The following is a 27,921-nucleotide window of genomic DNA, read 5'->3' as shown; positions in this document are numbered from 1 at the left end:
GCAAAGTGCTAATAAATTATATCGAAAGGGTACGAAGTGGAATTAAGCCTTTTATCTTTTTGATAATTTCGATGAAAGTGACACCAAACATGTAAAAGTGAGAGGGGCAAGCACAGTGTCAACCTGAACTCAAAGCAACTTACGTTGAAATTGTAGAGCACCGCAGGAATAGTCTTTGTAGGAAGCAACCTGGAGTGGGAAGACGGACCCGAAAAGCAGTAGAGACTGAGCGCAGTGAAGTAAACTGTCCAGTGTGAATTCATTTCATCTCACCCTAAATTCTCATCTTTATTTATTTATTAATTAATTAATTAATTATTTTATTGTTCAGCCAAAAAGATACTCTCACAATCTTATTTCACTGCCATGTTTTTCCTCTTCTTCTCTTTCCACTCTCTATAGGGTTTCTGTACCAAAAAAACCAAAATCCAAATTCAAAACCCTTCATCTTCCTTTTATGCATGCAACTGAATTCAATTTCTCAGCGCAGATCCGTGAGTAGAATTCCCTCTCTTGCGTTCTCCGCTGCTGTTTTCGCAGTAAATCCGAAGAGCTCGAGGAAGGAGACGAAGGAGCGGCAATGAAGCCCGAATTGGAGCTCGAAATCGACTCTTCGGGCCAGTTGAAGGAGTCCGGGCCGGATTCCGGATCCGGTGATCCGGCGCGCCGTGATTCGAGCATTTCGGAATCGACGGATCACTGCTATGTGCCTAGGGTTAGACCGAGCGAGGCGAACGGTTTTGCGGTTTATACGAGGAGTAAGCGGTTGAAGAGTAGAAGCTTGAGTGCAATTGAGTATTTCGCTAAACTCCAGGGTGATGCGGGAGTTTCAGTCAAGGCTGGTGAGGCTGAGAGTTCGAATGGTGGAGTTGTAGTTAGTGGCGGTGGTGGTAGTAAGGTAAATATGAGTGGAGCCGGAGGTCAATTAGGGACTTTAGGTGTTAGCGGAGCGGAGAGCGAGGGAGAGATGATGGAAATTGAAGTGAAGGAGGAGCCGACGGCTCGGAGGTTTACGCGTTCTGTCCTCAAGTCGAAGGACGAAGATTTTGGACTGGAGAATGGGAATTTGGGGAATTTAAGGGAAACGGTGGTTTTGGAGGCAGATGCATTGTCAAGTGAAGAATTGACTGTGTTGGGCAGTCCGGATACAAGGAAGATGGAGATGAAGATGTCCAAAAAAATTCTCATTAAAGGGCGGCCGACAACTGTCAGGGAGCTTTTCGAGACAGGGTTGCTGGAAGGATATCCCGTTTTCTACAATGGGGGAAAGAGGGTATGCTTACAATTCTAATTTATTTATTTTTGCATTATTTTGTTGTGGTTATTATTGGTTTTATTTACCTGTTCTTATGCTTGTTATTACTATACTACCATGATTGATATTGTTAGATTGATATTGTTGTTTTCATTATAAATAAAATTTAATCGATATTACTGGTATCTTTATTGAACTTTAATTTGTTTTCTGCATGCCGAAGTTTTTTCCGTTTATATATCTTATACCTGCATCATTGTAGGAAGAAAAATGGGCAGTTAGTGCAATTTTTGGTACCATTCATATTTAAAAAAGTAATTTATTAGTGTTTCATCTCTGTAACGGGGAGATGAGAGGTGCAGGGAGAGGATGTCAGGGAAGGCTCTATAGACTCTTTTTCCTTTCATCCTCTTCCTGAAATAAGGAAAGAATCTCATCCCACTTTCCAAATAAGTAGAGTAGTGCTCAGTGAGCTACTCACAAGAATACTCATGTTTTTCTCGCTCAAAATCTAAGAAAACATAAAACAGTAGCTATTGTAGATTAATATATTTGCCTGGAAATTTTTTTCATGCTCTGGCTGTAATTTCAGATTTATCAGGAATTGAATAGTGCACCTGCCATTAAGCTAATTCAATGGCTATGGAATGGAATGCAGTGATTTATAACATATTGAGCATATAACTAGCATTTTTGTTTGGAATCCGAACAGTAATGCTTGATGCCTAGTTCCACAAGTTTTTCATCCGTTGAGAAAGGGGAAATGAACATATCACGTAAATAGATTTCATAGAAGCAGGGGTCTCATTGAAATTCTTGTATAGAGTCCAGATTAAGATATCTTTCTCCTAATTTTTATAGTAAATACTCTTATCTTAATATTACTGATTATAAACTATTTTAATCGCATATTTGTCTTCTTGTATATGAATTTTTATTTATGATTTCTTTTCATGGCTCTCAACTGATAATTACATCATCTAGGGATTCCCACTACGTGGAACCATAACAGATGCTGGAATCCTCTGTTCTTGCATTTTGTGCAAGGGAGCTCAGGTCAGTACTCATCCTGGGTTTTCTTTTTTCTTGTTTATTGAACAAATCTAAATGTTCTCGTTTTGTTGTCTTCTATATCATGCACCTAGCACTTGACTCCATGACTGGTGATAATTTAATTCTATAGGTAGTTCCACCGTGTCAATTTGAGATTCACGCCTGCAAATCATATAGACGCGCATCACAATATATATGCTTAGAGAATGGAAAGAGCCTTTTGGACGTGGTCAAAGAATGCCGGAAATCTTCAGTAAAATCATTAGAAGAAACAATACAGAACTTTATTGGCCCTATGCCTGTGAAGGAATCTGTCATATGTCGGAATTGCGAGGGTGAGCAATTCGTGTATAATCCTATTTAATCATTTTCTTTGAATATTATGTGATATACATGTGTATATTTATCTTGTTTATTATCTACAATCCTCTTCTATGTTGTTTTAATCATATCTAAAAAGACAGTTGGGTGTTTTTTGGTTTATAGGATCATTTCTTGCAACATCGGCTGCAAAGGTGGAACTACTTTGTGATTCTTGCATGGTTGTCCTGAATTCAGATGTTGACGCAGAATGTTTGAAATCGAGGTATTATTTCTGTACAAGTATCAACTGTTATTGGTTAGGAACTACTTTGTGATTCTTGCATGATTGTCCTACACTCCGATTTTGATGCAGAATAAGATATTATTTCTGTACAAGTATCAACTCTTATTGGTTGGGTGGGATGAGATCTACTCTTTAACTCTTAACTTTTTTCGATAAACTGTTGCACGTCTAGGCAACTTCTTATACATTTGACACAAAATGGAATGTGTTTTTGAGAGCACAAATCTAGTTGAGGTTTTCTTTTGTCTTTTCTCCTCTACATTTTATGCATCTTTAAGTCGATGCTTGCTGTGTCGTAAGTTAAACAATCACCAGATACCTGAGAATCAGAGATATAGCCAGGTGGTAATGAAGTGAGATGAAGTACCTACCAAAACCTTCATTTAGTTTTGACAGAATTTGGAGGCCTGCAAATGCAAATGTTTAATTATACCACTAGTTTAGAGTGTAGAATCTGCAATGTGTCTCTATATTACTCATATTTCCTTTAGCTTTTAGAAGTCATCACCCGAGTTAAACAAAAACTATATGTTTATAATATACTAACTGAGTTTTTGTAAATAGCTTCCTGATGTTAATGTTGAATAGTTTTCAGCGTAGTATTCTTGAGTTCTTTTTAAATAATAAAAAGGTGAGGGGTATGGACTTGTACTAGTCCTCTTTATTTTACTGATAGCTTTCATTTTTTCGGCTCTTTCAGGCCTCTGAAGCCACTATTAGGCTTGGGAATTTCGGAAAATGGTGAAGTGCATAACACTCCCCAAAAAAGAGGTCGTCAAGGCAGGAGAAAGAGAAAGTCTGTATCTTATTTGCCTTTCTCATGCTCCTAGATTATTTTTCTTGTGACTGCTTGAGAGAGAATAAATTAAGCGTGTCAATTTGTTTCCAATTTCCAGGCACTCAGAATCAACGACTTATAAAAAATCTCCTGGAAATGCCTCCTTGAAGGTTGCAACAAGAATGAAGAGCCAAAGAAAGATAACAAAGAAGTGATATTTCATTTTCTCCTTTACTTTGTATCAGCAGATTAGATTACCATTATTTTCATTAAACTAAGTAGCTATGTTTACCTTGTAAAAACTTCCTTTTTTCCTGACGTGTTTATGTTTGGCATCCTAAGGTTGTCAGAGCCAGCTTCGGTCATCAAGTCGCCTGGAAGTACTTTGCTAAGTTATTCTAAGTCATCTTCTGATCTAACATCAAATGGTGGGACTTCCTTGTATGGCTCACTGAAGGACATGACTACAAGAAAGATTTTAAAGAAGTTGGTGTTTATGCTTATTCCTCTTAAATTTTGAGCCTGGAATTCAAGCATTAATTTCTATCTAATTATTCATTTGTGGTGTTTCAGGTTGTCAAATACTATATCACTCTCCAAGTCCTTTAAACAAGGATCTCCATCTGTCTCGGTTCAATCAAATAGTTCATCGAAGATAACTAAAAAGTTTGTTAAAATTCAGTTTGATTACTTGTTCTGTGCATTGTTTTAGTTATTCACTCTGGAATATGAGAAAATCTAAATGGTCTTTTTCTGTCGTTTCTACTCAGAGATCAGAGGATGCACAAACTGGTCTTTGAGAATGGTGGATTACCAGATGGCACTGAAGTTGCTTATTATTCTAATGGCAAGGTAGTTCATAAAAGAGACTCAATCCGATATTTCTCTTTTTTCCTATTTCAGCAATGTAATCATCTGATTATCTGTTTCTAGAAATTGCGCGATGGCCATAAAATGGGCTCAGGAATAATTTGCCGTTGCTGTAGCACTTTGGTAATAATGTTGATTTTGCATCCAAAATACCTGATCTTTTAGAAGATGTATTGATTAATTTTTCCTACCGTGAGCAGGTTAGTCCATCTCAGTTTGAAGCTCATGCTGGTTGGGCATCCCGCCGGAAACCGTCAGTCTATTTTGTTTTTCTTTTAACATTATGTAATTGAACACCTGTTCCATTTGCAGTTAAGTTCTGATTATATCCTTTTTCTTTCTGCAGTTATATGTATATCTACACATCTAATGGAGTATCTCTTCATGAATTTGCCATCTCTCTGTCAAAAGGGCGCAAGTATTCTTCAAAAGACAACGATGACTTGTGCATCATTTGTGCAGATGGTGGCAAACTTGTGCTTTGCGATGGTTGTCCAAGGGCCTTTCACAAAGGTCGGTATTTTTTATTATTTTTCCTTGTGCTGGTAGGATTGCTGTACTTTGTGGACCAATTATCCCCTGTCAGTTGTGCTTTAAATTTTTGAGGGAGCTTGACCTGTTTGATTTGTCAAATCTTTCCTGTCTTTGTTAAAGTAAATGTGCAGAAAAAGCATCTTTTATATCCACCACAGTTCTCGAATTTAATTTCATATGAGGATAATATCTGCTATATACTTGAATTCATCTAGGTGGATAACTTCTTATAGAGGAGGTGTCTGCTGGGCTGTTTGGTTTGGACTACAGCAGACTAGTCTCTGAGCTATTCCTTTCGAATTTGAAAAAAAGATAAATTTATACGTTTTGAATTTTTTATTTTGTGTAACAAAAGAATCTATTGAACTTAGTGCTTTTCTTTGGTATGATTTCAAAGACCTTTCTTCCTAAACTTTTGAGATACTGTGTGGGACCATGGCTCATATGATTAGATTAGTAGCTTTGTTTGATATAATATATGTCATCTATATTGCTTGAGTTTTTAATTTTGGTACACGTATATTTTTCACAATCATGTAATTGTGTATGTTGAGGAGTGATTGTTTTACAATGCTTCACATATTAGAGGTTAACAATTTGTCATTCTCCATAAGAAATGATGTTTGTTTGTATCTTTATCTTAATGGCAGAATGTGCATCTCTGTCGAGCATCCCTCGTGGTAAATGGTATTGCACATATTGCCAAAACATGTTCCAGAGGGAAAAATTCGTTGAGTCGAATGCTAACGCTGTTGCAGCCGGCAGAGTGTCTGGTATTGATCCTGTAGAGCACATAACAAATCGTTGCATTCGCCATGTAAAGAATCCGGAAGATGCGGAAGTAATAGCATGTGTGCTATGCAGGTAATACATATATACAAGTGAACCTTATTGGTGCCTCATCTGATTTTACGTGTACAAAGATTTAGATACTAACATGTAGCTAATGTTGTTTGTTAATATATAGATTTCGTTTCTTCTTTTTTATTTGCAGAGGCTATGATTTTAGTAAATCTGGATTTGGTCCACGCACTGTTATATTGTGTGATCAGGTACTCCTCATGTGTTCTGTAATATATCATAGTTTGCTGTACATTATGCTCAATGGGATTCATATTTTTCAGTGTGAAAAGGAATATCATGTGGGCTGTTTAAAAAAAAGCAAGTTGGCTGATTTAAAGGTGAGCACATTGAATAGAAGGATTTATTATCTCCGACTTAGCATTTTATACACATTCGTCCACCTTGTAATTCTATGCATCTATGCACAGGAACTTCCGAAGGGAAAATGGTTCTGCTCTGCGGACTGCAAGTGGATTTATTCTACTCTGCAGAATCTGCTGAATGCTGGTGCAGAAGAGCTCCCTGATTCTACTGTGGACATTTTAAAGAAGAAGGAAATAGAGAAGAATTCAGCTTATACTAATTTTGACGTCCGGTGGAGACTTTTGAATGGGAAAAATACATCTCGGGAAACCAGAGTATTGCTTTCACAGGCTGTTGCTATATTTCATGTAAGAGTTGTTGCAATGTAGTTTGTTGTTCATTGTTTTCTGATAAGTCCTGTTGCCCCAATATGTAGATCGACTCTGATCCATATCACAACCCTGCAAATAATTTAAGCAGAGTGTTATATGTAGCCCATTGCTTTTAGCATAAATTATTTACTGACATAACTATGAAATAGATTGCTATTTTTAATCTGGGCATGAAATAAAACTCTAAGCTAATAAAATTGTGGCTTATGAAAATTAACTCTCTTTAGATTAGGAATTTATATTTAGATTAGACTCTCTTTCTATTAGGTAGTTCTCGTCTGTTTTGGAGATTTCTGTCTGTTTTAGCGAAGAAGTCTTTCCTAGCCTTTTCTACTTTTCTATTCTAACATGGTATTGAGAGCCGGTTCAATTTTTCTTCCTTGATAGCTCTATTTTCGAAATACCAAATTTAATCTGCCACCTTCAGTTGCAGCTGCCACCACCTTTCTTTTACGGCGACCCCAGCATCCTATTCCTAATCTTAACCTCCTAGATCTGAGTTTACTGCCGACTCCTGCCCCCTGTTTTCTTTTTGCCGCTATTCTGTCTGATTGAATCCTAGATTTTTTTACTTTTCTATTCTAACACAATTACAAACGGTATTGAAACTAATTATGGTCATCCATGTTTGAAAGAAATACAGTCTTCTCTAATTTTTTATTTCACAATTTTTAGCTGATTTAAATTGGTATTATCGCTTCTTATGACTGTTCCTATGTTCTAGTTTTATGTTTGGAAATTTGCAGGATTTCTACTGATGCAAATTTATTTCATCTGTTAAGTTTTGATCTTTGAAGTTGTTTATTAACTTGTGTTCCAGGATTGTTTTGATCCAATTGTTGATTCAGAAACTGGACGTGACTTCATTCCCTCTTTGGTCTATGGGTATGCAGCACTGCTTTTTTGCCTTTATAGTGGCTTTGTTTTTTGCCTAGGGTATTCTATCATGTCTCATTTAATATTTTTCTTGCTTTCCTTCCCCTCTATCTGTCTTGCTCTATCACATCAGGAGGAATATAAGGGGCCAAGACTTTAGTGGAATGTATTGTGCTATTTTGACGGTCAAGTAAGAACCATATCTCCCTCGTACTTTACTGGACACTGATAATATATTCTTCTTGCTCAAGCTCATATGTCAATCTTGCAGCTCAACAGTTGTATCAGCCGGTATCCTTCGGATTTTTGGACAAGAAATTGCTGAACTTCCATTGGCTGCAACACGAATTGGTAATCAAGGCAAAGTAAGTCATTTCATACGCCCTGGATACTGTTTGTTATGTTTCCTAGTATCTTTTCATTCTTCAACACATTTAGTTCGTTGGAAGTAAATGAAAGAATTCGTGCAATTGCTGCAAGACCAACTGTGCTGTGCACAGCTACCTCTTAAAATTGGAGAAGATATGAAGAATAACAATGAAATTTAAAGTTTTGACCATGCAACTTTTCGTAAGATGCTTGAAGTGATTTCTGTTAATTAATTGTTCTTTTCTGGTTGATTTGGAAGAAAAATTTCGACAGTTTTGTGTGGAATTGCTTGCATGTTTTTATAGAACAGCTTTATGCGCAATATTTACAACTTTCCCCTCAAATTTTTGAGGTTGAATTTTAATTTTTGTAAGGAAGTCATGAACTGTCTTATTGCCAACAATTTTTATATAATAAGAATAGGAGAAGTCATAAAAATGTAAATCTAAGTTGTTGATTTCAACGGCCGTGGACAAAGTTTGATTATTGTCCATGTATCCATGTTTTCCTTTTTTTTTTTTTTTTTTTTTCATTTATCTTACCCTGTGTTTCAAGCTCTGGTCTAGGGGTGTAAATGTGTCGACTTCTTAAATATTCTTAAGCATATTTACCTCAATACGTAGTTGGAAGAAAGGCATCAGTGATGAATATTTATACTTTTGGTGTTTGTGTCATATCTGATGGCAGCTTAGAGGTTTGGGTTAGTGACAGCAAATCTCAAATATACAGTTAAATGTTGAGAGCAAAAGCTGTTTTCCCTTGCAGCTTGTAGTTTTCGAACTGGTGAAACTTGTGAGTGGTCCCTCATAAACTAGATTTAGATGGCCAAGGACTGTACTCAGTATTTTTGTTGCTTTTTGTATTCTATGTTAAAAAGCTAACGAGGTGAAAAGTTCAGCAGGTGCACATGAACAGCTTACAATTTTATTATTTCTCAACTTCAATGTCGCAAGTACTTAGACTATTAAATATAATATGGGAATAGTCGTGTGACATTTCCTTAGAAACTTGCTCGAAGTAGGGAGGGAATTTTGTGAGCTGTGATTTGATTTTTTGTTGGAATTTAGCTGTAGCACTTTTTTCTGATGTAACTGAAATATCTTTGTAGGGATACTTCCAAATACTCCACTCGTGCATCGAGAAATTGCTTGCATTTCTAAACATTAAAAGCTTAGTTCTACCAGCGACTGATGAGGCAAAATCAATTTGGACAGAGAAGTTTGGATTTAAAAAGATACCACAGGAGCAGGTATTAACCAGAAAATTTCAACTGAACATATTTTGACATGCCATTGAGAGAACTCTAATCATTCCTTTGTGCTTTTGCAGCTTTTGAATTACAGAAAAATATGTTGGCAAATGATGACTTTCAAGGGAACATCTATGTTAGAAAAAGCAGTTCCAAAATGTCGAATTATTAATAACGATGATGAAGAAGAAGAAGAAGAAGAAGAAGAAGAAGAAGAAGAAGAAGAAGAAGAAGAAGGTGCTTTTCCAAACTGATTCGTATTTATTATTCTTTTACGATATTTCTAGAAGCTTCGAGACTGAATTAGAAGGTGCAAACTGGAATAGGAAAACACCTGCCGAGAAATGGTTGAATTGTGAGAGAAGTTGTCATCGGTAGTTAATTATTGAAGATTTCAAGTTAAGGTCTCATTTTTCTTCCCTAAGATATTTGCTGCCGCATGTAAATAACTTTCGGAAGGCGCTACTTTCCTCCAGCACACATTCGTTTATGTTTTATCTATTTGTGGGCAAACTAACTTCATCTGGTGTTGTATAATTGTATCTTGTATAGACATAATGGATGTGAATATAACGATGGTCGATGTTATATGTGATGATCTCTGTATGATTTCCCCATATTTTATTTTACCTTGATCAACCGTCTCCATGCGGAAGACGGTTCCAGTTGTGACGGATCTTTCGATGCTCCCGTTTTGAAATAGTGATGGTCCGAAAGTGAGCGTCACTAGAGGTTGTGAGATAGGAATTGCAAACGACTTCTTCATGTTTAATATACTCCTCAAGCATGAACGAGCCGCTGGCTCCTCCTATCCCAAAGGTTCCAGCAAACGCTCGCATCAAGAAGGAAGGAATCTCTTGCAAGAGTTGTCTTCAACTCATCGAACCAACTCCAGAAACTCATCCTCTCATAAAACAACCAGATAGCAAACGGTAAGTTCTCCTACAGCACTTGCGTGCCCCTGTAACCATGTATACTAGGAAAGATATATCCACCTTATTCCTACAATTTGTGTTAATATAAATCTTAAAATTCTGGAAATGAATGAGATATTTATTCTATTAATTATCCAATATAACACTTGCCTCCCTCTAATACTTAAGATTTCTAGTATCTTTAACTATAATATAAAAAAGATACATATATCCTTAGTAAAAAACGTGAAACACTATGGTCGGATTCGGTTCGTCGGGATGATGATGTTAGCCTTATCTTGCTTACATCTGCCTTTTACTTCTGCCGGAATTCTCGTCGGTCGTTGTGCCTGCTACACCCGGAGGGGTTTCCCGGCGTAAAAGCTCGGACGATCAAAGTCAGAAAGAGGATTTTAAATGTATAATATGCATTTTTGTGGAAAAACATTCAAGAAGTTAAAGTTTTTGAGTGAACCCCCTATTTATTATATTTATGTGTTATGATATGCAAACTTCATTAGGGTTTTAACTTAATTCTCAGCTGATTTGGGTCTGCTACATTTAATGGCTTTTAGGTTATACATGCCTTAGCTCGTTTAAAACACCGACCCGAGGTCTTGTCGTATCATCTTGTGACCTTACCTCGTGTTAGCTCATGTCGTAAGGTCTGAACGACATTCTCTCCTTGGTAGGGTTTCGTACATTCTTTTAATTGGACTGAACTTTCTAGTTTTTGGGCCGCCCTTTTTGCGCTTTTTATGTGTAATTCACTTTACTTGTGCGGATAAAGCTTATATGGACGATTAGTCTATATCACACTACATCCTAAATATAAGAATAATGAATCAATATTAAAATAAAATAAAAATAAAATAAAATAAGGGTTGTAAACTGTGTCTAACTCTTTGGTTTGATGATTGTGGAATAATATGGTAGATTACAATGTAAACAACAAGAGAAAGAGAGAAAGAAAGAATAAAAAAACAACAAATACCACCAGGAAGTTACAACCAGTACAAATTATGGGGATAATTGGGTAGTGAGAAGCTGAGAATGTATAATGAAATATGAAGATTACAACCTTTAAAGTGTTGGGCAAGAAAGATCCACTTTTCTATATTATTTACAACAATAAGTTATATTTTAAAGAAAATAAAATATTAAAAAAATTAAAAAAAATCATAATTATATGTAAAGAAGTATATGATGCATTAAACTTGTGTATAAAATACATCTATGATGTAGTGCTTTTCACAATTTTTGTAATGATATATTCTTTTTGATAATATTGTTAATCATATTAGAAATTTAAAGAATTCGAGGGAGTACATGTTGTAATTAATATTTTAGGGGATCAATCCTATCTACCCAATAGTTAAGGGATGGTTTTGTAGATGTTACACTATGTGAAATACACCGGATGATATTGAACTGTTGATCTACACATAATAGCAACATCAATGTGCATGTGTGCTTAGTAGATGGTTACTTATAGAAATCTATGGCTTAAAATTACTCGGTGTATTACACCTAGTGTTCTAAAAATCGGCCGCGGTCTCCGAGGCTGAGGCGGTTCCAAACCATTACGATTTTAGTTTAAAGGTTTGAAAAATGGGTTTTTTGCATGTGAGGCGGGTTTAGACTATTTGAGGCGGTTCGAGGCAGTTTGAGGCGGTCAAACCTTTACGGCGGGTCAAACTCGGTGGCAAAAATCTACAAAAAATCGGTCAAAAATCGTTTTTTTTTTAATTCAAAATAAAAGTTGGGATTTAAAAAAAAATGAGTTTATGCTTTTGTTTATGTTAACTGTTATTATTAAAGAACTAATGATGTATGCCAAGAATGTTCAAAAATAAATGTAAATTAAAAAAAATGCCTTTTTATTTATGTTTTATAGGATGTTTATGTACGATAATCTTATTATTATTAAACTTTTATTATAGTATTAAGATATATACATGATGGAAATATCTTTTATATATGTTTTGAGTATTTATAAATAGGGATTATTTTGTAGACCCCCCCATTCCCAAATTATATAGAACTAACTACCAAGTGGATTACACTCTAAGGGAAACCCCCCTAATTTCGAAAATATTTTGACATACCCCCCTGGGCCCCTCTGAAGTATCTAAAATACCATTTTAAAATCAGTTTTAAACCCTAGACACTCACATTTCGGTCTCTCTTCTTCTCCCAGATTCAAAATCCCGCCTCCACAAACCTCCCACCGGTGAAATTGCTTCCCGGAGCCATAACTCTCTCTCCGGTGGTCGGAATTCGATAGTTTAACTACCGTTGGAATCCTCTCGTCGAGCTCTTTCTTTTGGTGGTGATTTCATTCAGTTTGGAGAACAGATCTGTTTGTGCAATTTTTTTTCATTCGACGACGGTGGTCTTGCCGGAGGAGTTCTTTGTGTTCCATCAGTCGAAATTCGACGGGCTACCCACCGTTGGATTCCTTTCGTCGAGCTCTATATTTTGATGGTAATTTTGTTTATTTTTATATTTACAAATTTATTTCTATAATTTTCTGCATTTGTGGGTGCGCGAAACTGTGGGTGGTTAGTAGCGGCGCCTAGGGTTTTGGTAGGAGGCGAGGGGGGGTGAGGATTCACTATATGTTTGAAATAAAATTTGTAGCATTTCCCAGCAATAACCTCTCTCTCTATCTCTCGATCTCTTAGTGTTTGTTGATTTTTGAGTGTTTTGATGTTTCATCAAATTTTGTTGATTTGCAACTAAGTAATTTTTTTTTGTTTTGATTTTGCAATTGCAGCTTATGAAAGCCATTGATCCTCTCCTTGAAGGTGTTAAAAAATTGGTTGAAGTCACATGTGAAGCAGTGTTTGACAAACTGTATACATTACTATACATTACTATACATTACCATAGTAACATGTAGTTACATATGCGTATATTTATGTATTTTCGATTTGTATTTAATTGGTTCTGATGTGATTTATAATAAAAATATTTAAATTTGTAAATTTTTGTTGGGGTTTTATGAATTTATTTTGTATAAGTCAGTATTTGTGTGTGTATACAATTGATCGACTAAAAATATGGGGAAAAAACGAACATAACTATGAATTACTATAGGTACTATAGTTACATGTAGTTATTTTCAGTACTGTAAACATATTGTTTTGAAAATTAAAAAAAAATAAAAAAATAAAATAATTTTTTTTTTAATTTAAAAAATAAATATATATATATATATTTAACAAGCAGATTTATAAAAAAAAAAAAGGAAAATAATAATAAATAAATCAGCGAAAATGATAAATGCAGGACCATAAATGCTGAATGCAGTTTGGCCGAAAATTGCACATAAGAGTAGTATAGTACTTTCGCTTCTCCAGGGAGGTATGTCAAAGGATGATTTGGGCTTGGGTTTATCCCTAGTTTATTTGGTGGCTAGGGGTATGTAAAATAACCCCTTATAAATAATATCTAGAAATATATTATTTTAATTTTAAAAAATCGATTTATTTCCGATTTATCACCGATTAATAACCGCCGCACCAATTAATCTTAAGTCGGTGCCTGACCACCTCCAAGCTTATTACCGCTTCTTACAACCTTGATTACACCTAGTCTATCATCTCATAAACCGTTGAGGGAGATAGTTTACTTAACCCTAAAAGAAATACGAAAGCCTTTTATTTTCTATTTTCTTTTTTATGTTGAAATTTCGTTCAATACTAAGATTAAATAATGGTAATTTAATCCTCCCCACCAGGTATCCGCCCCGCGCAGGATTTATCGGATAATCCCCGCCCCAGTTGCTAATGGGGCAGATACGAGTTTTAAAAATTTCACCTATAGTGGATACGAGTTTTAGACATATGCACCCTTACTCGCCCCATTATTTTATTCGGTGTATTACACCTGGTATAGCATCTCATAGCATCTCATAAACTGATAAGGGAGATTACTTAACCATAAAAGAAATACGAAGGTTTTTTTTTTTTTTTTTTTTTCTTTATTTCTTTTGTATGTTGAAATTTCGTTCAATACTAGTAATAATATTAAATAATGGTAATTTAATCCTGCCCACCAGGTATCCGCCCCGCCTGGGATTTGCCGGGTAATTCCCGCCCCGTTTGCTAATGGGGCGGAAACGAATTTTAAAAATTTCACCCGTAGTGGGTACGGGTTTTGAACATATCCAATCCGTTTATATATTTTTTTGTTAATTTTAATATATTATAATTAAATAAATTATAAATATTACACACACACACACACACACACACACACACATATATATATATATATATATATATATATATATATATATATATATATATATATATATATATATATATATATATATATATATATATATATATATATATATATATATGGGGCGGGGCGGGTACGAGGTGAGTTTTATACAGGGCAGGGGCGGGTTTAACAAAATCAAACCCGGATCAGGTACAGAGCGGGTAGGAATTTTGCTAGCGGGGGCGGGTGCAAGTTTTCCAAATCCCGCCCCATGACCATCCCTATCCAACAGTTGTACGTTTCATTTGATATAAATCAAATAATTAGCTTATACTCTTACTCTTTCAAACCTAATTAGTGTTTGTTTTATCTTTTTAAATATTTATTTTTTTTAAAAAATAAGCTTTGAATTTTTTTAATTTTTCATCTTTTTTACGGCGGTGGCATGAGCCCAATTAGCTGACTCAACATTAGTTGAAGTTCCATTTTTTTTTCTTTTATCTTTTTTTAATGAACCCTTTTTTTTTTTCCGGCGGTGGGTCATTGGAGCTCTGGTCAGTTGACTCAACATTAGTTAACTTCTACATTAATTGACATTCCATTTTTTTTCTTTTAGTTTTTATTTTTTATTTTTTAATTTTTTTTCCAGCGGCTGGTTGTTGGAGCTATGGTTAACCGTGTCAGCATTAGTTAACTTTAATATTAGTTGACATCTTTTTTTTTTTTCCCACCGGCTCTTCATCGGAGCTGCGGTTATCTGACTCAACATTAGTTAACTCCAACTAATATGTTGACATATCATTTTTTTTTTTTCTGATGGCGGGTTGTCGGAACTCTGACTAGTTGATTATGTATTAGCTGACTTCAACACTGACATTCGCTGACGTCCTTCTGTTTTTATTTTTTTATTTATTCTTTCCGGCAACGGCATCGAAGTTTCTGACAATGTTATTAGAACCGGACCGGACCGGCCGGTCCGACCGGTTCGACCGCGACCCGCCGGAAAACCGGTCCGGTCTAACCCCCAAACCCACATAAATTCAAAACCGGGGTCAACTACCAGAAACCCAGTCTGACCGGGTGGAACCCGGGACCCTGCAAATCGGCCGCCGACCCGGGTTCGATTCCTAAACGCTGCGTTTTATATATATTTTTTTTTTAATATTTTATCAAAACGACGTCGTTTTAATTAGTAGGTTTAAAAAAATAAAAAAAAAAATTGAATTAAACAATACGTTAAACATGAACAGACTTGTTTGACAAGTCTGTACCTATTCTGCCTTTCCCGCACCCAGCCGCCGCCCAATCCTCCAGCCGTCAGCCACCGCCGCAAACCACCAGCCATCGCCGGCCGCCGCCAGCCACCGCTGCCCCCACAACCTGCCGGTACCCTCTTTCGTGTAGATGAATCGTGCAATTTTTAAATTCTTTTGTTTAATCATGTGATAATAATTTTGTTTAGATTTCAATTCTTCAAACAAATTTTGCTTAGATGTGAATTTAAAATTTCTATTTACACTTGTAGTTTTTTCACCATTTAATATCGTATATATCAAATTTTGTTTTTAAGTAAATTGACTAGTTTATATGTTTTAGTTTTATATTTTAAATTTTAATTATGTGATGAGGATGATTTTGATGAGATACATTATTATTATGGGTAGTTTTTTGGATTGAAGTGAAGTTTTGTATATGTTGTTTAATGTTTTAAATTTTTATTTGGATGTAATTATGTGTATATAAAATTAAAAAATAAATAGAATAAATAAAAAAGTAAAAAACCCGGGTTGACCCCGGTTGAACCGGTCCAACCATGACCCGAATGCCTCGCCGGTTTAATGTCCGGTCCGGTTCTGATAACATTGGTTTCTGATTAGCTTGTACCATCGGAGGAAGAAAAAAAAAGTTGAATATCCACTAATGTTGAAGTTAACTTATGTTTAAGTTAATTATATTGAAATTAACTAACTGAGTGAGCTAATTAACCTGAGATCCGACGTCCCGCCACTGAAGAAAAAAAAAAAGATGTCTACCAATGTTGAAGTTAACTAATGTTGAGTCAGCTAACCGAAGTTCCGACGACTCACCACTGGAAAAAAATTAAAAGAAAAAAGAAAAAAAAATGGAATGTCAAATGTCAACTAATGTTGAGTCAGCTAACTAACTGGAGCTCCGACGAACCACCGATTTTTTTTTTATTTTTTTCTTCTAATATATATATATATATATATATATATATATATATATATGACCGGGTCGGATCGGACCGGCCTGGGCGGTTGGAATGGGATGGGGTGGGGTGGATTGAGCTTATCTCAACTATAAATATGTAGAGTTATTTTGAGAATTCATATTTTTGTGAGTTTATTTGAAATGAAAATTAAATAATGAGTTGAAAATTAAATTCACCCTTAATTAATTGTTGACCATGTAAAGAAAATCACACTAAAAGGAACAAGTATCTATCAAACAAGTACAAGTATCTATCAAACAAGAATGAAGAGTCCCCAAACATAACCAATTAACATTTGTATGGTTAAATTCGAATATCCATTTAGGCCACTTTGTACAAACATTATTTGATTTTGTGAATTAATTAACAAGTGTATAACTATCCAGTCCACTTCAAATAATTCCTTTAAGATGGATAGTGTGGCGTTAAGATATGATGTCACTTTCGATTATAAATTTCCAAGACATAATTTTATAATGGTGTTTTTGTGCATATGTTCTTAACCAAGCAAGTATTTTTATTATTCTAGGTTTATGTGCTACATCTTTTTCACCAATAAGCCCATTCTTTTAATATTATAAATAAAGGAGACATTCATGTATATGGCAAAATTACCCCCAATCCCTTATACCAAATTCTTAATTGTAACCCAAATTTAATCAATTTTGTCCACAAAAATCCAATTTTGATTTTTTTTTTCAAAAATAATTTTTTTGCCGCCGAATTCCGGCGTTGACTTTTTTTTTTTTTTTTTTTTTTTTTTTTTTTTTTTTTTCACGTCCGCCGCTAAACGTTGACCGTAATTGTGCTATCACTGACAGTATATTAACGTAATTATACTATCAATGACAGTACATTAACGTAATTGTACTACCGTTGACAATACATTTATGTAATTGTTCTGCCGTTGACAGTAAATTAACGTAATATTATTATTTTTTATTTTTTGTTATTTTTTTTATTTTGTTTGATTTGTTGACAAATCAAAATAATTATATTACTGCCGTTGACAGTAAAATAAATGTAAACACAATAGTATTACTATCAACAACATCAATATTATTATTTTTTTGAGTTTTTTGTTTTGTTTGAGTTATTTACGGAGTAACGTAAAAGTATTACTGTCTATTATTGTAATATTACTGTAAACACAATAATATTACTGTGGTTGACGGTAATATCACTGTTGTTATAGTAATATTGTTGTCAACCACATCAATAATATTATTATTTTGTTTGGATTCTTTTGTTTGTTTGAGTTATTCAAGGAGTAACGTAATAATAATATGGTATATTATTGTAATATTACTATGGTTGACGGTAATATTACTGTTGTTATAGTAATATTACTGTCACTCACAGTAATATTAATTCCTTTGGCTTTTTATTATGTTTACATTTGTTGAACGGTCAACGTAGTAATATTACTCTATTACACAATAATAATGAGTTTTGTTGTGTTAATATTACCGTGCTAGAGATTAATATAGCAATATTAATGTGTTAATCTGTAGTATAGTTAATTTTATTGTGTTTAACAGTAATATAGTTAATATTACTGTCAATATTGCTGTTTAAACGAGAAAAAAAAAAGATGTTACAGAAAGAAAGAAATGAGTCTTTTACAAAAAATGGACTATATGTGGACTTATTTGTAAATGAGTTTATTGTCTGGATCTCTTTATGAATAAGTACCCATTGATGGACTTATTTGTAAAGACCCATTTTATAATATACGATTGTTAATCAATATATAATTGACACATGTCACTATTTCATTGGCCACAAATTTTAATCAGTCTATAGGACTAAAAGTCCACGACGTAGTTATGAAACTTATCTTAAATTCTTTGAAGAGCTAATCACTTTCATTTCGAGCGCTTGTTCGTCAATGTTCAAATGATCGGCCCTTTGATTTTCAATTTTGTAAAAAATAATAGAATATAATAAATTGAAATATGAGATGGACTTTTCATTAATTGACCAAGGGAGTGTTTGATCATATCTTAATGGGCATTTATCACTGATTCGATCAGCATTACTCCATTAAGTTTGTTTGGTGTGAATTTCTAAACAAAGACATTTATCTCTAGCTTATTGATTCAATCCAAAATTTATGACTTATTCGATCAGAGGTACATCTGAATACATTTTAGACAAATGTATCCCTTTTTTGTCTTTTCTTCACAATATATTATTTGGAATTAAAAATACAAGAAATACCTATGAGATGAGAGAGATAAATGAAACTGTGTGAGACTTGCTAGATGTTTCAAAGGGTCCACAAAATAATTAATGTAAAATTTGGTTTGATTAAATTAATCTATAATGAAATATTCTTCCACAATTGGTATTGTGGAATATAATTTTTGTACCCTTCCTTTTCTTTTATGACTTTTTTGCTAAAAGTTTTAAATTATATTCGACTTTTTTTGTTTTATATATTTGTTAAAATAATACGATTTAGATTTACAATTTTTAGTCTCGTACAAATAAATATAATAAATAATTAAAAGGCAGATAGTTATTTTTTTCACTTGAATATTATTGAAATTACACTATGTTCAATAATTATGAGGGTTAATACAGTAAAATTACATTATTCAGATACAATAACTGTTTCAGTTATCAAACAAGTTTAAACATTCAGCATTCAGTATCCAAACACCACTCTTAACGATTCAGTCATGTATTCATCATTTAGTGTTCAATGCTTAATTATATCTTACACAACCTAAAAGTATCATTTTCTCGTGAATTGTTTCACCGTTAAAGTGATAAGTGATTTGAAAGAAATAAAGTTTTCCAGAAAAATAAATATTATGGTACAAAAAGAGTAACTAAATTTAAATTGAGGGGTAATATGCAATACCCCTCATTTAGAAAATATTAAGAATTAAACCCAATTAAATTTAAAAGACTTTTTTTCAAAATTCAAATTCCAATCTAAATTAGTGAGACCCTCCTGACCAGACATGATACGACTAAAGTGCCCTTATGTGGTTAGGTTTTTAACGTGATACAATTCTCTCTCTCTCCGGTCGACCGAAACCCAATGCAAGAAGCCCTCAAGATCGTCTCCCCTCTCGTCCAACACCACATCGACGTTTGGTAAAAGTGGTGGCGGCGGTGCCTCCCCACCTCGTCGCCGCCCTTTGTCGAATGCGTGATTTCTACATGAGGATTCCCCTGTTTCATTATCTCTCTCGATTTCTCAGTTTTTTTTCCTCCAGATCTGTCCACCACCACCACCGTAGCTACCTCCCTCACTCTCGCTTTCATTCACCGTCGTTGTCGTCGCCTCCCCCTCCCTCCATTTCTTTATTTTTGATTTTTTTTTCTCCCCATATCTGAAGCAGTAGCAGTAACGTGATTATAGTCTGGTTCAAATATGACTATTGATTATTCACTCGATTAGTGATTTATTAATTTCTTGTTGTTACGCGAATCACAAATAACATAGTATATGTTGATGAGGAAGAGTGGTTCCAATCACTTCTGACGAATTCGAAGAAGGAAGATGCGATTCAAAAATAATACAAGTTTTTTTCACAAGGAATGTGAGGGACTCCATTGTACAACCAAAGAAGAGGTAGCTAAGCTTCTCGTTTTATCATACATAAGAATAAAACTTTATTTTATCCGATCACATTGCAAATTAAGTTCGATATTCAGGTTTTTTTCCAGATCTATCCACCACCACCACCGGCGCCGCCTCTCTTACTCTCTCGTTCGTTCACCGCCGCCAATGTCGTTGTCGTCAACTCGTCCCCTTCCCTCTCTTTCGTTATATTTCTATCTCTATTTGTATATTTTTCGATTTTTTTTTCTTTAGATCTAAACTAGCAGCTGTAACATGACTATAGTCATATTCGAATTTTTTTTTCTCCAGATCAGAACTAATTTTTTTTTCTCCAGATCAGAACTAGCAGCAGTAACATGACTATAGTCATACTCGAATATGACTATTGTTTGAATATGACTGTAGCCATATTCGAATATGACTATTGTTTGAATATGATTGTAGTCATATTCACTATGACTATTGTTGAATATGACTGTAGTTATATTCAAATATGTTCTATGTTTTCGTTTCAAGTTGACTAGTAATAACAACATTCAAATTGTGATTTTTTGTGTGGATGTTGATTGAGTTATTTTCGTAAACAATAGGCAATCTTCGTTGTTTTATATAATTTGGTAAACATGACTGTACCACACTATATCATTGGAATTTTTAAATTGAAAATGTAAAAAATTGCAATATAAAGAAAAAAATATGACTACAGTTGATATAGTCACATATAGTCATATTCAACTATAGTCATATTCGGCGTAGTAAACAAGTCGAGAAAACAATTTCAATTTTTTGTTTAAAAAAAATATTTTTATTAAAAAAATGCGAAATAAATCCAAAATAATAAAAAATAAAAAATTCAATATTTTTTTTTTGATTTGGTAGCATATTTTTATGAATTTAGAAGCAAATTTTTAGGAATTAAATTGTTGTTATGAAAAGACAGAAAAATGAATAATTGAGACAAATTGTGCTATATAATTATTAATTGATATAATAGAAGGGATTATCCTTTTATTTTATTTTTTTAATTATTTGTGTGAATTCTCCGTTACACAATATGTTCATATTTATTTCTTTAGACTCGCGGTTTAATGGTCGTTTCGAACTTACGATTTGCAATTTGAGAAAATATACGAACAATAACTGATTTGTATTTATAAGGCAAATTATGGCCACCCCTGAGGTAAGGCAAAATTATGAAAAAAAACCCTTATTGTATGAGTAATTACAACCACTCTTCTCAACTATGAATCTTCTCACACGTCCACTTCTTTGGTGTCAAATTCAACATAATTTTCTAGATTCCGTGAAATGTTCTCTAATTGTACTCGTTTTGTGCAAAAATACAGTTTCTGATGCACCATATTTTAATATTTACAAGTCAAGAGACACATCTTATGATCATCTTATTTCAAAGTGCGGAGTTCGAATGAGGTAAGACGGTTACAAATTGGAGAATATTTCACATAATCTAAAAGATTCTACAAAATTTCACACCGCAAGGATGGACATATAAAAAAATAATAGTTGAGGGGTGGTTGTAATTACCCAAACATGATTTTTTTTATAAATTGAATTTACCTCAAAGGATTGCCGTAATTTACCTTATTATATATATTAGTTCATGATTTACTGGAAAGTGGTAACCGGCAAGTAAATAAAAAAATCATGAGTATTTTTCTTAAAATCCAAACATATTTTGTGATTTTGATCTTTTTTCCTATTTCAGCTCCCGACTGCTTATGAGATCCTACACCCGATGAAATACACTATGTGGCTTTAACTGTAGATTTACAAAAATAACTGTCAACTAACACATACACATGGAGGTGTGTGTGTTATTATGTGTAGATCAAAGATGTAAAAATACAAAGTATATTTCACCAAGTTTAGATTCTACAAAAGCATTCCGACCCCTTAGATTTTCCATTACACTTTCCATTTATTGATTTTGAAATCCAAAATCCAAAGTTTTTTAGAACCTACACATGATGAAATGCATTATGTAGTTTTACATCGTTTATCGACATATAATAACACTCACCCGTATATTTGTGTGCTTAGTGGATAGTGGTGTATTTCACGTGTAGAATCTGATAAGGCTAGATCCAAACGGATACTAAATGTGAAATGATAAGGAAAGAAAAATTTAAGAAAATAAGAAAAAAATATAAACGTGAAAGACGGGGCCGGTGAGTAAACTCCATCAAAATCAATTCAATTGACTCCGATTCAACTCAGACCTAGTCAAGCTCACTTTAGAAGACCCATCCCAATATTCTAAACATTTCAAAACCAAACCCAAAATTTTCTACTTTGTAAAAATCCCATTTCAATAATCATTTAACAAATATCATCCCAAATAAAAAAAATTAAAAAAATAAAAATGGAAAAAGTACACTTCGTGCTAATCCCACTACCAGCACAAGGCCACATGATACCAATGATCGACATGGCCAAGCTACTCGCCCAACACGGCGGCGGCGGCGTCGTCACCACCCTAGTCACCACCCCCCATAACGCCGCCAGATTCTCCGCCACCATCCACCGCGCCCACGCCGCCGGCCTCCACATCCGCCTCATCGAGATCCCATTCCCCTGCCACGAAGTCGGCCTCCCCCCCGGCTGCGAGAATCTCGACAGCGTCCCTTCCAGAAACCTCCTCAGAAAATTCTACGCCGCCCTGGACAAGCTCCACCGCCCCCTCGAGCAACACCTCCTGGAGCAGAACCCGCCGCCGAGCTGCATCATCTCCGACAAGTGCCTCTCCTGGACATCCAAACTCGCCGCCGATTTCAACATCCCGAGGCTAGTCTTCCACGGGATGTCCTGTTTTTCCCTGCTGAGCTCCCACAATCTGAATCTCCACAAACCGCACGTGTCGGTGACGTCAGATCACGAGCCGTTTGTCATCCCGGGGATGCCGGTCACCGTGAGGATAGCGAAAGCCCACCTCCCGGGCTCGTTTCTCGCGCTTCCCGATCTCGACGACGTTAGGGAGCAAATGCACGTGGCGGAGTCGAACGCCTACGGCGTCGTGATGAACACTTTCTCCGAGCTCGAAGGCGGCTGCGTCGAAGAGTACGTACGCGCCGTCGACAAGAAAGTGTGGTGCATCGGGCCCGTGTCGCTGTGCAACGGCGAATCGGCCGATAAGTTCGAGAGAGGCAACCGCGCCTCGATCGACGAGAAGGCGTGTTTGGAATGGCTCGATTCGATGGAGCCGGAATCGGTTGTCTACGCGTGTTTAGGTAGTCAGTGCCGGTTGATTCCGGCGCAGTTGATCGAGATCGGGCTCGGGCTCGAAGAATCGGGGCGTCCGTTCGTATGGGTTATTAAACGAGGGGAGAGATTCGATGAGATGGAGAAATGGCTTTTGGATGAGGGATTTGAGGATAGGGTTAGAGGGAGGGGGCTCTTGATCAAAGGGTGGGCCCCACAGGTTTTGATTCTGTCGCACGGTGCGATAGGTGGGTTTCTGACGCACTGCGGTTGGAATTCGACGATAGAAGGTGTTTGTTCGGGGATTCCGATGATGACGTGGCCGATGTTTGCGGAGCAGTTCTTGAACGAGAAGCTTGTTGTGGAGGTGCTGGGGATTGGGGTGAGAGTTGGGGTGGAGTTGCCGGTGAGGTGGGGTGAGGAAGAGAGGGTCGGGGTGGCGGTGGTGAAGGGGCAGGTTGCGAGTGCTGTGGCGGCGTTGATGGGCGGCGGGGAGGAAGGTGAGCGGAGGAGAATCGACGCGAGGCGGTTGAAGGCGGTTGCGGTGAGTAAAATGGAGGATGGTGGTTCGGCGAGATTGAATATATCGGCTTTAATTCGGGATATTATGGAGCTAACTTTGTTGCGTAGAGATCAATTGTAACATGTTAGCGTATTGAAATGGTAGTTGTTTAACGCAAATTTCTTGTTTATGAAATTGACAAATGAGAATAATTTGCACGGCGGATATAATGAAGCATATAAACTAGGGGTGTAGATTGAATCCGAATTTAGCCATTTCAGAAGAATTCCAATTTTTTTTCTCAAGTGAAACACTAGCGGAAATTGGAACGAAAAAGGTTGTTCCAAAATAGGAAAATTTCGGATCGGAAGCGGCAAAATTTGGAATTTTCTAATTTTTGCTCACCTTAACTATAAAATGCATAATAATATTGGTATTTTAATTGTAATATTTGCAATTATTTTCGGAGCTTTAATCGAATCGGAAATCATAATCTAATATATATTCCAATTCCGATCCAAATAATTTCGGAAAAATTGGAAGTCGGAATTCGGAATGTAACATATTGTTCCAAAATCAGAAAATTTCGGATCAGAATCGGCGGGAATCGGAAATTACATTCCAATTTCCACCCTTAACAAAAACAAACACATTTTCACACCACATAAAAACATAGTAAAAATATCCAGACAAAAAAAGCATTACAACCAACAAACTGCATTCTCCATCACTTGATTATTTTTGCCTTGATTTCTTCAATCAACAACGTTATGTTCAAATAAGAAGAACCACCTTCTTCAACTGCCTTCTTCGCCGTTTCTCCAATCTCACACGCCCTTCTCCTCCTCTCTTCACCTTCGTCTCCGTCATCCATCACCAAATCCAAAGCTTTAGTGACATCATCCTTCGTCACCACCACGCCACTCTTCTCCTCCTCTCCCCACTTAACCGGCACTTCCACTCCGATGCTCACTCCAGTTCTCAGCAACTGAACCACCAATTTCTCGTTGCAAAACTGATCCGCGAAAAATGGCCACGTCACCATCGGCACACCCGCCGATATCCCTTCGAGCGTCGAATTCCACCCGCAGTGCGTCAAGAATCCGCCCACCGCCCGGTGCGCGAGAATCAGCACCTGCGGGGCCCACCCGTGGACGAGTAACCCTCTGTCTTTAGTCCTTTCTTCGAACCCGTTTTCCGATATCCATTCCTCGAATGCTTCTAGTTTGCCTCCACCCAATGCCCATACGAAAGGCCTGTTCGACGCCTCTAAACCGAGCGCTAGCTCTGCTTTTTGTTCTGTTGTGAGACGAGCTAACGAGCCGAGGCTCGCGTAAATTACGGATTTGGGCTCGTGCGAGTCGAGCCATTTCAAGCAATCTTGATCGTTAATGGATGAAGTGTTGCCCCTTTCGGATAAATCGAGGCTATCTTTATTGCAGAGCGAAACGGGGCCGATGCACCATACTTTTTCGCCTTTGGCCTTGCTGTACCCCTTCACGTACTCCGGTTCGAGATCCTCGAAGCTATTCACCACCACACCGTAAGACGTCTTCTCCGCTGCTAATATCTGATCGGTGGTTTCTTTCAAGGCGGCCGATTTCTTGGCCATTGAATTACCAACCCACGATTTCCTTAACATGATCCGATCGGGCAGGTTCGGAACCTCAAAGTAGTCCGTGTCCGATTCAACGGAATCAAGAATCTGCGAGGACCGAACGTTGTGCGAGCAGAGAAGGGAGAAGCAGCAGGTTCCATGGAACACGATCCTCGGGATTCCAAACTTTTCGGCGATTTGGGTCGTCCAAGGCAAGCCCATGTCGGAGATTATGCAGCTCGGCCGAGGAGTCATTTCGTCGAACACCTTGCCTACGTCTTTCTGCAACAAATTGAGCGCGGCAAAGAAGTTGATGACCATGCCCAGTGAAGGGAGAGCGTCGAGATTCTCGCATCCTTCCGGCAACCCAGCTTCCACCGCCGGGAAACGGATTTCGACGATTCGGATTAGCAGCCCGGATTTCACAGCGCGGGCAATTGTGGAGCCGAACCGGATCGCGTTCTGGGGTGTTGTGATTATGGAAACGATGACGCCGCGGAGTGCGAGGAGTTTGGCGATGTCGATCATGGGGATCATGTGACCTGGAGCCATGAGAGGGAACAAGACGAAGTGAAGGTGGTGGGATTGGGATTCCATGGCCGAAAAAAATGGATTTGAGATCAAAGGGTTTGTGTGTAGAGACGGTCGAATGTAAGAAATGTGAATGGTGTTCCGACCATGGTACTGAAGCAACTTGTACTTGCTTCTTGTCGTTGTTCACTGTCTTGACTCTTTATCACAATTATGAACCACACAAAAATAGGGAGGGCTTTCTTGGGATGTTTGTTTTTATTTCCAAACATTATATTCCTTAAAATCGAGATCATATTTGTTTGGTAATTTTATCCCGAAAATTCCATTTTTTTTTATCAAATTTCTACTGAAAATACAATATTTATATTTTTTTTCAATTTTCAAACATACTAAAACAAACTACTAACCTATGTATTTTATTCTACCAACTCATTTTCCTTTCCTTTTATTCATATCTCTTTATTAATATTCACACTCTCTCTCCTCTCATTTATCTATTCTCATTAATATATACACTCTCTCTCCTCCCATTTCTCTCTCTTATAATAATAATAATGGTGCAAATAATAATAACCACCACCACCATCATCAATCATTATATTCTATTTTTCACTTACTTTCGTAAAAAAACTCACCACAACCAAACATATTCCATTTTCCACACAAAAACCAATACATCTATTTTTTCTATCAGAAATTTTGAAAACTAGAAAATACCAATAGAGACATAACCAAACATCCCATTTGGTTTCCATTATTAAGCTTGATGGGACAATCAATAACTCCGAATAAGCTGTTTTGTTTGGTAGTTTGGTCAAATGTTGATAAGTGGGCCCACTGTTTTCATTCCCCATTTGAATTATTGACAGTGAAGCCAAATTCGGCTTGATAATTTGTCATCAAATAATTTCATCATCTAAGTCTCTGCAATGTCGTTGTTGACCTCAAACTACTTAATTAATTACATAATCCTTACATATAAATAATTTTCTCCATCTGAAAAACACCCCACCCTTAACATCGATGAACCCTAAGTTTTTGGAACGTAAGGTCCTGTCCTTCTCCGCCCTTTTCAGATTCGACAAATCTATAACTCAATCTTACAAATGCGCATTTAATCTTAATCATTTACTTTTGTTAGGAAAACAACACCATTACCAAGTAATTAAAGATCGTCTGTGAGGAAGAAGAGGTTATTTTTCACAATTGGTATAATCGATTTTATTAACTGTTATTAATTTCCTCTTTCTCATGTTTCGTGTTTAAATTAATTATACTCTTTCCTAATCCCTTCTAATCCGGTGAAATTGCATACTAAAACCCTCTTGCAGAACACCATATATTTCGAATTAATTCTAGAAGTCACTTATGTACTCAATTTTGGATTATTGAGTATGTACAATCTGTATATTTTATATTTTTTTGTTTCAGATTTAATGTTAGTTTACCTTGATGTGTAAAATTTGTGCTGAAATGTGTTCGACGAAATTTGGATCGGTTTTTCTAACTGTTGTGTATTCTCTCGTATGAGATTTGCAGCTGAAGACATTTTTCAGTGTTTGTTTTGAAACTATTTTCGCGTCCATGAAGTTTGGAGAAGTAGCTTTACGCCGCAATCGCAAAAAAATGGTTGATCGTGTATGTCGAATGCGCCGTATTTATAGTTTCTCGTACTCTTTCTTGAGCTACTACTGCTGCTACTATTCATTCTCCAAAGAATTGAACACTTCAATTCAATAGTCGGCAAATTCGATTTCAAAAAATACCAACTTAGGATTACGACGGGATTTGGTTCGAAAGGGGGGTTTGAAAGCTTAGATGTAAAGAAGAAGTGGATACTTTAATAATGTCAGTTAAGGGCATTTACGACAACTTGTTACAAATCCCCGCTAATAACTTCATATCATCCAAACAAAATGGCGTAGTATTCATCAAAAGATTATTAGTCATGACATAATATCACAAACCAAATAATAT

At 36.1% G+C, this 27,921-nt stretch overlaps 3 protein-coding genes across 3 annotated transcripts; 2 read left to right on the top strand and 1 right to left on the bottom strand.

Moving 5' to 3' along the window:
- The first annotated feature begins 117 nt into the window (after positions 1-117).
- LOC105952852 (Acyl-CoA N-acyltransferase with RING/FYVE/PHD-type zinc finger domain-containing protein) lies at positions 118-9,724 on the top strand. The gene is made up of 21 exons (XM_012976432.2): positions 118-1,273; positions 2,240-2,311; positions 2,439-2,643; positions 2,795-2,894; positions 3,616-3,711; positions 3,812-3,904; positions 4,036-4,179; positions 4,267-4,359; positions 4,464-4,545; positions 4,627-4,686; positions 4,764-4,816; positions 4,910-5,076; positions 5,748-5,961; positions 6,092-6,149; positions 6,222-6,278; positions 6,369-6,611; positions 7,456-7,520; positions 7,645-7,701; positions 7,783-7,876; positions 8,989-9,129; positions 9,210-9,724. Exons 1-21 carry the CDS (start codon positions 581-583, stop codon positions 9,381-9,383), a joined length of 2,961 nt encoding a protein of 986 aa, XP_012831886.2. The 5' UTR covers positions 118-580; the 3' UTR covers positions 9,384-9,724.
- Positions 9,725-22,293: 12,569 nt separating this feature from the next.
- On the top strand, positions 22,294-24,035 carry LOC105952853 (UDP-glycosyltransferase 73D1). The gene has a single exon (XM_012976433.2). The coding sequence runs from the start codon at positions 22,476-22,478 to the stop codon at positions 23,952-23,954; it is 1,479 nt and encodes a 492-aa protein (XP_012831887.1). The 5' UTR covers positions 22,294-22,475; the 3' UTR covers positions 23,955-24,035.
- Positions 24,036-24,283: 248 nt separating this feature from the next.
- On the bottom strand, positions 24,284-26,181 carry LOC105952854 (UDP-glycosyltransferase 73C25). Its single transcript, XM_012976434.2, has one exon. The coding sequence runs from the start codon at positions 26,005-26,007 to the stop codon at positions 24,541-24,543; it is 1,467 nt and encodes a 488-aa protein (XP_012831888.1). The 5' UTR covers positions 26,008-26,181; the 3' UTR covers positions 24,284-24,540.
- Positions 26,182-27,921: the final 1,740 nt, after the last annotated feature.

This window comes from Erythranthe guttata, chromosome 10 (genome assembly GCF_056151865.1).
Source record: "Erythranthe guttata isolate IM_541 chromosome 10, IM_541, whole genome shotgun sequence".
NCBI lineage: Eukaryota > Viridiplantae > Streptophyta > Magnoliopsida > Lamiales > Phrymaceae > Erythranthe > Erythranthe guttata.
The sequence above is the reverse complement of the archived record's forward strand: the minus strand, read 5'-3'. Positions and strand labels throughout refer to the sequence as shown.